At 35.4% G+C, this 12,462-nt stretch overlaps 1 protein-coding gene across 1 annotated transcript in view; it reads left to right on the top strand.

Annotated features, from left to right (window-relative positions):
• The window catches only part of abcd1 (ATP-binding cassette, sub-family D (ALD), member 1), a 72,114-nt gene extending 66,176 nt beyond the window's left edge, over window positions 1–5,938 (top strand). The window contains exon 10 of the mRNA XM_039773979.1: window positions 3,554–5,938. Within this exon, the coding sequence (XP_039629913.1) occupies window positions 3,554–3,809 (256 nt within the window). The 3' untranslated portion in view covers window positions 3,810–5,938. The remainder of the gene's footprint in view (window positions 1–3,553) is intronic.
• Window positions 5,939–12,462: the final 6,524 nt, after the last annotated feature.

Here is a 12,462-nt window from a genome sequence, read left to right as displayed (position 1 = left end):
TTTAAAGGTCGTAGTCCTGTCTTGGAAAATACTGGTATATGATGCCTGTAGATGACCCATGTAGAGGAATTCAAATGCCTTAGACACTTGTTCAAGAATGAGATAAGATTTAAACCTAAAATTGACCACTGAATTGGTATAGCAGTGTAAGTTTTATGAACATTATACAGGATCATGGTGGTGAAGTGGGAGTGAAGCCTGTGGATGCAGCTGTTAGTTTACTGGCCGGTTTGTAAATTAATCCTAACTTCTGGTAATGAGGTCTGAGTAATGCCAGGAAAAACTTCCCAATAATTATTTAGCCAGCTAAGGCTTTTTGTGTTTTTGCTTTATTTTTTCCTCATTCTGCCTTGTAGAACTGCTCTACTTCAGGAATATATTTAGGCTGTTTTGTCATTGCATTGCATGTTTGAGGTCTTCCTACATATTGCCAGTAAAATTCAAGTTTTTAGAAATGTAATAATTATTCTTCCATTAAGTATTTTCTGGGTGATTTTGAAGTATATTTAGAATCATTTTCTTGGCAATATCCAAACTTTTTTTTAGCATCAGTGTCTTCACTAATTCTTTAACATTGGCTTCTTGGATTTGTTGATATTTGGTTCATTCCATTCTTTCTTCCACCTGCATCCTGTGCCGCTGACTGCCAGATAACCCTAAACCATAATATATCTACCCTCATACTTAATTGTGTAACTGCTGCTTACTTCAAATACTTCATCTGTTTTTTTTCTTTCTTTGATGCATCTTGTGTAGTTGTGTCCAAAAGGTTACATTTTAATTTTATCAATCACCCAGACCTTGTTCCAAAAAAAGTATTTGGTTGATCTAAAACTCATTTTTACATATGTGATCCTGGAAATTCCTGAATTAACCATCCATGTAATTTGCTGAGACTCACTTACTCATTCACACATACCAGAGTGATACCATAGTTTCACGTATAAATAGCATTGAAACATTAAGTGTGTCCCATGCCAGGCAGCAGTTTTTTTGTTCTTCTTATTGCCTAAAACAAAAGTATGTTTGACCCAGCAACAATCAAGTGCTGTGTTTGTTCTCTTTATATATTTAAATTATAATTTTGCATAATACATTTGAATCACAAATTCACCTTTGAGATGTAGACAACCTGATGAATGAACAATTGAGGAACAGTAAAGACAAGTACAAAGCTGCTAGAATCCAAAAAAATATGCCCAGCCCTACTGAACACGTTTGGGTTGAATTAGAATGACGATTGTGAGTAATGGCTTCTCATCCAACATTATTATTTGACCCCACAAATGTGGTGGGTACCACAACCTGATATCAGCGCATGCTCCCAACCTCTCTCCAAATACACGCCAAAATGTTGTAGAAAGCTTTCCCAGAAGAGTAGAGGTTGTTATAGCTACAAAGGGTTTTAGAATGGAATGTCCAACAACTCAAATTAAGTGTGATGGTAAGGTATCCACAAACTATTGACCATGTAATATACACTATATTGCCAAAAAGTATTGGGACGCCTGCCTTTACACACGCATAAACTTTAATGACATCCCATTCTTAAGGCTTTAATATGAGGTTGGCCCATCCTTTGCAGCTATACCCGCTTCAACTCTTCTGGGAAGGCTTTTCACAAAGTTTAGGAGTGTGTTTATGGGAATTTTTGACCATTCTTCCAGGAGAGCATTTGTGAGGTCACAGTCTTTGCTCAAATTCATCTCAAAGGTGTTCAATCGGGTTAAGTTCAGGGTTCTGTACAGTCAAGTTCCTTCACACCAAACTCGTTCATCCATTTCTTTGCTTTGTGTACTGGTGCGCAATCATGTTGGAACAGAAAGGGGCCATCCCCAAACTGTTCCCATAAAGTTGGGAGCATGAAATTGTGCAAAATGGCTAAGTATGCTTAAGCTTAAAGAGTTCATTTCACTGGAACTAAGTGGCCAAGCCCAAATCCTGAAAAACAACCCCACACCACAATCCCTCCTCCACCAAAAGTTACACTTGGCACAATGCAGTCAGGCAAGTAATGTTCTCCTGGCAACCGCCAAATCCAGACTCATCCATCGGATTTACCAGACAAAGAAGCGTAATTTGTCACTCCTCTAGAGTCCAGTGGGAATGTGCTTTACACCACTACATCTGACGCTTTGCATTGCATTTGGTGATGTAAGGCATGGATGCAGCTGCTCGACCATGGAAACCCATTCCATTAAGCTCTCTACGCATTGTTCTTGAGCTTTTGGAGGTCTATAGCTACTGACTTTGCAGATAGTTGCTGACTTCTGCACACTGTGTGTCTCAGCATGCGCTGTTCCCGCTCTGTAATTTTACATTTTGTTCCAAATTGTTTCCACTTTGTTATAATACCACTAAGTTAACTGTGGAATATTTAGTAGCGGGGAAATTTCACAAATGGAGTTGCTGCATAGGTGGCATACTATCACTGTACCACGCTTGAGTTCACTGAGCTCCTGAGAGTGACTGATTCTTTCACAAATGTTTGTAGAAGAAATCTGCATGCCTGGGTGCTTGATTTTATACACCTGTGGCCATGGAAGTGATTGGAACACCTGAATTCAATGATTTGGAGGGGGGTCCCAATACTTTTGGCACTATCGTGTATGTTAAGTATAACTGCCATAAACGTTTAGTCCCTCAACTGTAGTAAGGTATTGGAGCTTGGTCTTATGTTTTTTCCCTATTTTTAGTTCAATGAAAAGGATGAATCCAACAAAGCTAAATATGGACTGTAACTTGATTCATTGCTGGGAAATTATCTTTTAACTGAATTTAATTTCTGCTAAACTGATTCTCTCAGTTAATGAAAAAAACATTGACATACAGTCTTATATGCTTCATTAAGAGCAGTCACAGTTGGTTAACCAATTGTGTGTATGAATTATATGTACAGTATATGTACTGTATATGTGTGTGTGTGTGTGTATGTATGTGTACTGTGTATAGCATTAAAGGTACTTATTCAAGGAGGTTCAAATAATACATTGACAGTGCTAAGAATTTACAAAACAATCTGACAAAAAGTCCAGCAAAACTGACTGTTGGATTAAAGGACCTCCTGAGTTTTGCCAAGTCTGTTGTGTTCTTATACTGAATAAACTTGAGTGACAGAAAACGTAAGCGGTGTTGAGGTAATGAGTGAAGAAGTGGCTCTTCAAATATTGCTTGAATGTTGTTAGACAAAATGGATTTTTGCTACAAGATTACTTAAAACCTAATATTGCAATCCTTACTGTCTAGTTATTTAGATTTTACAGTATGGAATGGTCAAGTTCATTTTTGACTAAATCTTTATAATACAGTTTTGGCTTTAGAACTGCAATAGTTAATTCACTAGCAAAAATATTAACTCTGTCAATTTCAGTCTTTAGGAACTACCAATAATGCTGTGAATATTTTTTTCAAATTTTTGTTCTAAAATTAACCCATTTGTCATTTTCAAAAGATGCTAAGTTAACCATGCTGTTTTATGTGAGAATGAAGACATTAATCAATAGAGTATGAAGTTCGTAGTTATGGTTATTCATGTATTCATTATTTTTTATAGGAAATACCACACCCATCTTCTGCAGTTTGATGGTGAAGGGGGCTGGAAATTTGAGAAGTTAGATACAGCAACCCGTCTCTCTCTCACCGAAGAGAAACAGCGGCTTGAGGTGCAGCTTGCTGGGGTCCCTAAGATGCAAAGGCGACTGACTGATCTTTGCAGGATGTTGGGAGAGGACAGCAATGTATCTGAATCCACTGAAAATGAAGACAACGAAAATCTGAGCAGTAGCAAATTACATATATCTGATGAGTGAAAGGAAAAAGACCTAAAATCTATAGGGTCATAGTTGACAATCTAAATATATACATTAGAACAGTTGGCAGTTCATGGTGAGATGGACAATAAAATAAATAAGTATTTTAACGCATAGATTTAATGAGAATGACAACAAAGGATACATATGTAGGAAAAATGGTTGATTGAAGATTTTTCAGCCCAGTAATGCTTTTTCTATTTCTGTCCATTAGACCTGATTAATCAATTTTCAGAATTGTGGGTGGTCAAAGCACATCAAGGCAACATTGGGTGCAAGGCAGGTAACTACTCTGGATGTGGTGCTAATTCATTGCCTTATCCTCGCACACGTCCACACTCACAAAGTGCAATTTAAAGTAACCATTTAACCTATCACGATTGTCTTTATTGATCTGTATTCTTAGTTTATCTGTATAGATTTCTATCTATCTATCTAGATTTACTGAAACTAAACTGTGCCTGCATAGGCAAGTTGGAATGTAAAAATTAATAACGGGTAAAAGCCTCTAAAAATTCTTATAGGCAAGTACAAATCTTGAGTCCCAATGCAAAGCTCAAGAGATTAAAAAAGGTTTTGACACAAAAAAGAAGCACAGAGTGAGGACTGGTGTCTTGTAATTTAAGCAGCTAGATGTGTTTAAACAACCCTTGGCTGATGGCTGAATAATTACTGTTAGATGGCAATGGAAGCAGGAGGCTTGATAGAAATATCATGCCGGGTGCCTGACAATTTAATACTGTGGAATTTTCTCAAACCCCAGTGCTTATAGTTTCCCTTAACATAATACTGATTTAAAAATCAGAATGCACATATTTACATTATTTCATTATATTGCCATTTCAATCTAACCACTTAATTATGAACTTTTGTTAAATCTTTGATAATGACAGAGGAACTACATTCAAGTGGTGTGCTATAAAACTAACCTCTAGAAAATATGTATTTTACAATATATAAGCAAAACTATATAAATATCTTTAAAAAACGGTCCTATTGTGGTATGCATCATGGAGGCACAGTGGTTAATGCTGCTACTGCACAGATCCAGGAAATAGGTTTAATTATACATTGTCTATGGAACTGACACATTATCCTTGTGCTTGTATGGGTTTTCCTTGGGGATTCCAGCTACCCCAGACAGTTGATGTGCATGTCTGAGTGAGTGTGGTTGTTGGTCAGAGACTGTTGTCCCACCTAGGCTGTGGTCTTTGCTAGAGCTTGATGCTGCCAACTTCAGCTTGATGTGACCCTCATATGTGGAAAAAGAAAGCTCAGAACATGGGTGAATGCCATGGTTTTGAGTGGCATGATGGCATGGCGGTTAGTACTGCAGTTTTACAGTTTAATAAACCAGACTGTGCTCTCCAGGCTAGTCACCATCTGTGAAGTCTGTTTATCCCATGGACCAGAGATTTTTTAGGTTGTGTTAAATGGCAGCTGAGTGCTGTCCTGGTATATGAGAGTGTGCCTTGTGATAGACTGATATACTATTGAACATTTAAGGTTGGGTACAATACTATAAAGACAGGGTTTCTGTCACCCTGTACTGGAGAAAAAATGTTTTGTAAATGGAAGGGTGTTTGGGTTGTATAGTTATGCTTAATGTGAAATGCCAGTTAAAAAATTAAAAAGCCTCCAAGAATGTGAAAGTAAAGGTATGTAAATATATTGGTCTTAATTAAGTGCCACTGGGTTTCCTTCTTAGGATCTCCTGTCTATAGTATTAGCTGGAAAAGTCACAGTTTTAGTCTTCTAAGGATTCTTATATTCTTCACTTCTTCATTGATACTGTTGAACCTTGTTGTTAATTGCATCTTGTTATTTGCTCATATTTAGTTGTTTTTAATTTAAATGCCATAAATGTTTCAGATGTTAATTCTAAATAATATATAAATATCTGATGGTTTTAGAAGGAAACATATATTTAAAACTTTCTACCTAGTAAAAAATGCCTTGTCCTTTTTATTAGACTGATTCAGAGAGAAGAATGCTGAATACTAACAGATAATTTGCAGATAGTTAGGCCCGGGCACTTTGTTTGAGCATTACAGTCTTTGTAATGTGTGGTATGGATTCTTACTGCAGTTTTGTTATGTGTTACAGTTGATTAAACCTTTTTGTTCTTATTTTAGTGTGAATGTATCTTTGATAGTTGTTCATGATTGATACAGCATACTTCATGGAGAGCATTAATAATAATATTACAGAAATTAAATATATATATGCATCTAAAGACTGAAAGGAGAATTTAAATAAAAAGATCTTAGATATTTAAGAAGTGGTCTCCTGTCAGCACACTCTGTGAGAAAATATGTTCTACTTATTGGACCCCATTTTGTTTGGAATGCTATAAAAGAAATTAGAATTTATCTGTCCACAAAATTCAGATTGTTTCTTAAATATAATGTTCTCGGTGGGATGTTCAAAAGTAAACCACATGATAGACAGCAGTGGAATTTAGTTGAGTATTAAGTAATGCTTTAAAAATTGAAGGATGAAAGTCTGAAATTAACTGCCCAGTCATGGAGTTGAAATAAATAAAATTTCTAATTGGTTTTTTTTTTTTTTTGTTTATTTTTTTTTATTTTACCAGTAATTATCAGTGAACTAAATAATGCAGATTAAATGTATACTACTACAGTACATGAAATTATAGTTTAAAATAATTTTAAAATATTAGAAATGGATAGGGTGAAGTTACTGAACACCATCCAGCAGGCAAATTGAACATTAAATAGAAGCAGAATGTATAGGACCTAAAATGAATATAATGAGTTAAGTAGTATAATGTCAATTTCAAAATGCTCTAAGAAAAAGTGAATTTGAAGAGATATAATAGAGAATTTCCTCAACTGAGTAGCACACTGCTGAACAGGGATGGAGTGAGGCCATGTCTTTGGTATAAATTGAAACGCAACATCTTGTTAAACTGGGCTCCAGGCAAGTCAACCTGAGCACAATTCTGCAATGAATACGAAATTGTTGTAGTCACCTTGGAAATTAAAATGTGACGGAATTGGGAATGGTGAGAAAAATGTGCAAAAAACATTTTGCAGCTGAAGAGTTCAAAATACTGTAAGCATCACATTCAAAACTGAAAACCAGAATCAACATGAGGTAATACATATACTGTACATGTATATAACAACAAAGAAGACCATGTATGCTGTGGTCAAAATTTAACATCTTATTAAAGAAAGAAACATCCTGTAACAGGACAGATCAGTTATCAGGCAGGAGAAAAGCTGTTCATTGTATCTTTTAATTACTTTTCAAAAAATGCCTTAGAGGGAGCATTCTTCAGAAGCAGTCCGTTATAGCCTGAACAGAGAAACAAAGAATAGAGGTTCATTTTATAACCTATTGAATTTATATACATTGTCAATCGATGCATACATTTACTCTGGTTGGTTTGATGGTTTACACCCAAATGACTTATATAAAACAAAAGTCTATTATATCGTATTCGTATTCTTGTTATACCTTTGAGTTGAACCCTTAAAATAGCTGTGCATATAACAACTGTCCATCTGCTGATGTCTTAGTCATCTTTCAGTACATTTTTTTGTTCACTTGACCATTATCTGGTTTCCTGATATGCCTACCAGGTTTCTGACATGTATTAACTCTTTATGCTATTTCTTTAAGATGAATACTATGCTACCTTAAAATAATTCTTCCACACTGCAAGCAATCTGGCATAAACAGCTACATTTACCAGAAATAAGAGATCACATAATGTGTGTTTTTGAAATACTGCAGATAAAGTGTGAGTTATAAAAAAAAAAAAGTGTACAGTACGTTTTAATGGAGAAGCTTAGAAAAACAAAGGTTGAGAGCAGTGTTGAGCAGTATTAAAAGGGTCTTACAGTGGACATGGAAAAAACATTTTCAGAGGAAAAATAGTTTGTGGTAGTTACGGCAAGTGCTGGTGTATTACAGTAGAAGTATAAAACTACTAAAGATAACAAGTAAATTCCTTAGACTTGTCTCATGATGATCTCATTGCTAGCAAGCCTGCCATTTACAAGCTCAATTCCTAGAGAAATCGAGCTTACAGTAATAGCTGTGGTTTTTGCTCCACCCAGTTTTTAATTAGAAGTCAATTCTTTCTGTTATTTATTGATATGGCTTTTCGGGGTTATCATTCTACCACATCAAATATTCCCAGTACTGCAGATTTTTTTTGGGGGGAAGACAGTTTTCTGGAGTGAAGTAGATTAGCACTTCATAGTGATTCACTTTTTCCATTTCTTTCTTTCCCAATATTTTACTGAAATTAAAATCTTTTGATGAATACACATAGGTGCAAGTGGGCCTGACTTAGCTGATGGCTTCCTAGTTGCAAGCTTCTAAAAAAAAAAAAGGCAGTTAAAGACTTCTAATGCAGCTCTTCTAGAGTAAAAGAAATCAATTTAGGCTTCTGAATCTTAACAAGCAAGTAAAATAAATGAAACCAAAAATGTTCTCTAACAGCCTTTATTCAATTGAGATAAAGAGCCAATAAAGACTTTAATCATTTTTCTGGAATGAAAGCTTACGGTCCGTGCAGCTGTCCAAAAAACTGAATGTAACACTAGAACAAAATATAAAATAGTGACTAAACGAGAACTGTGTCTTTAAGGTAAGTGATGAAACGAGAGAACACGTACCTACAATTGTAAACTTGTAGGTCTAGTAAATTGAGACTAATTCCAAACATTAAATATGGTGCAGCTGGACTTTATTCAGAAAGTAAACTCACAAAGAGGTAGAGAAGAGCTATATTAGCATGTGTGTGAAAAAAAGAAAAAATAGTATTTCTTGGCTGAAAACAAAACGTGATATTTAACCTGTTGGTAATTCACCAGATAACATTCTCCATTAAGTAGATCCATGAAAAGGGCATTTGAAGGCGTTTTTTTGCATACATAAAAGAAAGGACCTCATTGAGGAAGTGATTGTACTGCTAACAGAAGAATCAAAGAGAACCTAAATTAAATCAGTGAAATGAAATTAATTTCAATTGAACAAAACATGAGACAAAACACACTGAATTAGCAGGTTATGGTCATGTTCTGCCTTCCAGATATGTCTCAGGCGTTAAAGTTAGAAATTAAGATGACCATTTAAAGAATGAATTCATAATATCAAGAATGCCAATGTGCTTGTTAGAAGAACAGTTCAAGGTAACTTGTTCCATATATCTATTCTGTTTGTGAAGACTTATTAGTTTAATGCCTCTGTTACATTTACTAAGTTTGCATCTGTGTTGTGATGTTCTGATTGAAGTACCTATTAGAGTGCCCCCGATAACATGAACCTTATTCATTTTTTCAAGTATTTCACCCATTAATTTTGGGTTGTTTAGGTGACAACATTTATTTTCATTGTACATTTTCATACACAGGATATAGCTCAAAGTGCTTTACAAGATCTCCAATAAATACTTGCAAGGAAAAAAAACAGATTAAATAATATAAGAATGATAATAAATAACATGCAAAAATAAATCAATATGCACTTACATAAAATAGAGATATAATTAACAGAAAAGTAGAGTCCTTATATATAGATTTATTTTTAAGTCTCAAAAAATGAGTCTGCTGATAAAGTCAAATGGCCAGGAAGGACAGGAAGCTGGAGAAAAACAAAATCAGCATGGATTCCAAGGTCAAGAGACCACCCAGCCCCCTCTGGGCATCCTACCTAAAATAAATGTTCTCAAGTCATTCCTTCTTGCTGTTTAGGCTTTGTTCCTGAGGATTTGTTGCAGTGGGTCTCGTGGACAGTAGGGGTTCCCACCTTCATTCAGGTATCAGAGGTGGCTGCACAAGACAAGAAAAAAATGGAAAAGAAAGCTTAGAAAAATCTAGATTAATAATAATTGCAAATCCATGAAGAATAGGATTATTCTACAGTATGTATGTATAATCTATTAGGAATAGACTCAAAACGTACCTTTGAGAAAGCCAAATTAAAGCAGTGGATTTTTAGGAGTTTTTGGTTTTGTTTTTTTTTGGATGTTCCACATTGTTAGGCTACCATATCTCTACTGGTAAAGTTTTCCAGATTTTTAAAGCTTAATAGCAAAAGGTTGCCTCACTACTTCTTTTATAATTGGTTCTTGAAAAATATAAGCAGATGGCTATTAGATGATCTAAGGTTATGAGCTGGATTGTTGGGGGACAGGCACAACATCATAATAAAGGAGCATGATTATTTAAAGTTTATATTTCATTAGTATTACTTTAAAGTCAGTTCTAAAGGACACAGGTGACCAATATAATGATGCTAAAACTGGTGAGATGCACTCAAAAATTATTTTTCTAGTTAAGATTTTTCCTGCTGCATTCTGCACTAATCACAACTGATCAATGTTTTTCTTGGGTAGTCCAGTTAGAAGTACATTACAGTAATCTAGTTGACTAAAAACAAAAACATGAATTCATTTTTCAGCATCTTGCAATGTTATAAAAGGTCTGACTTTCACCTCAACCTTGACTTTAACCTTTGTTCATATACTGCAGCAATCAGTTCATCTGAGGAATGTATACTTGTTTGTTATATAGCCTTCTTGTGCTAGGATGTTCTCATGTGCACATGTTGTAAGTGCTCTATACCAGCTTAAGCCAAACGTCTCTTGTCTTACTCAAATCAGCTCATTGTAAAAAGGAGCATCCTGCGAACAGTTTTATCCCCTCTGTGCTTTGCCTTGTGGACACTGACAAAACCATTTTTACACTGCAAGGTTTGCTACAGGATGATCTTCTTGGCTCAATGTTAAACTATTTCAACACATCACTCCAATTGTGAATTTTGCCAAAATTCCTCAATTCTTATGAATACTAACCATCATGTCACTGTTGAATTCCACCTATGACCTTTCCCTAAATCAGACAATGACAGTAGCTCCAGAGCTTGCTTTTTTAAGGCAATTTGGCATCTATCTATGCTCTCACAGGTCACTTTCTCAAAAGGTTTTTGAAAGTCAAGGTAGACAATATAAATGTATTCCATTGCCACTGAATATTTCTGATGCTTTCTCATAAAAACCTAGCTTATCTTAAAAAGAGGATGTTCTCCTCAATATTACCCCTAAAACAACACTGATAATTAAACACAATCACAATCAATATTTGAATTTTTGCACCCAGTCACCCTTTTCAAGTATTAAAGGTAGCTTCTCTATTTGAACTGTGCAGCTCTGTTTATTAGAGCAAAGAATCTGTTATATTTTGTTGTGGAGGGTTTTATTTAAGTTTACGAAATGAAACGACATAAGTAAAATTTAACACCTCTTACCTCTTTTACGGAGCACTTACATATTATGTGAGGTGGCATGTTCTTTCGTTGAGCAGAAAATGTGGAAGAGGAAGCAGCGGGAGCAGCCATTCTGTTAATTATTCAGATAATGTTAACGCTGACCTGAACCTACATGAGATGTGCTGTCAAACATAATTCCTAATTATGTATAATCACATTAAAATCAAGGAACAAATGTCTGACTATGGATTTACTTTGCAGAATGCACCTTATGGAATGGTATATGTCTGCAAAGAGAAGAAGGTTACTGTGTCGCATATTTTATTAGGAGATATGTGAAGTGAGCCAGAGACACAGGCACTGCCCAGACTGAGATGGCCCTTGCAGAATGTTGTGCATGTTGTATCAACAACCGTACATATTTCTGGATGCTTAGAGCTGATCAGTTTCATTCAATTCTAGTGAAAATGTTTTTCATTTAGTAGGAAATTAATATTAATATTTTGATGTAGTTTTTAACGTTTGCATTATTTTACAACTGTACTGAACAGCCACGAGTATTGCAACATTTATTTCAATGTTTTTCAAAAGAATTTCAGTTCCTTCTCTAGCAGTAGAGTGTTGTACCGTGTTAGCCATAGATTGATACAGGAGAAACTAGAGTGAAATGACACCTTTTATTGGCTAACTAAATAGATTACAAATGCAAGCTTTCGAGGCAGCTAAGGCCCCTTCATCAGGCAAGGTGTAACAAAGAAACTGAAAAATACTCTTGCTTATATTGAGACAGCAAAGTGATTTTTTTCTTTCATCTTAACCTTTTTGTTCAAGTGTTAGCAAAATGAATACACCGGAGATGAATCAACCCTGAAAGAAGAGAACAATGAACTAATAAAATGTAGAAATAAGATAATCATCACTAGAGAAAGTCCTGTAAGGTTTTTTTTGAAGTGCATTGTCTGTAAGATAGGCCTCTGATGTAGTCAGCTAGTCAATCAGTCTGTTAGTCCACATATCTGGTCATAAAACTCTTGTCTCTATTCAGACCATTTTGTAGAGTGTTGAATTTAAGCACATGTTTGTATTCCCATTCTCTCCGCTCCTGTTGGGTCTTGAAATTAATTGACTCTCAGATCCTTTATGCTGTGGCCATTACTGTTAAAGTGTGCTGCCACCAGAAGATCAATACTGTTCTGATTAATATGAAACCTATGTGAGTTAATTCGCTGTCTGACCAATTTCCCCTACATACAGCCCAGTGTTGGGGCACCTTATGCACATAATTAGGCAGACCACATTAGCAGATTTGCATGTGAACAGACCCTTTATTTTATGCTCCTGCTGGCAATGTGGTATACAGAGAGAAATTGGTCAGACACTGCGTCAGCGAATGAACTCACATAGG

Source organism: Polypterus senegalus, chromosome 13, assembly GCF_016835505.1.
Source record: "Polypterus senegalus isolate Bchr_013 chromosome 13, ASM1683550v1, whole genome shotgun sequence".
NCBI lineage: Eukaryota > Metazoa > Chordata > Cladistia > Polypteriformes > Polypteridae > Polypterus > Polypterus senegalus.
The sequence above is the reverse complement of the archived record's forward strand: the minus strand, read 5'-3'. Positions and strand labels throughout refer to the sequence as shown.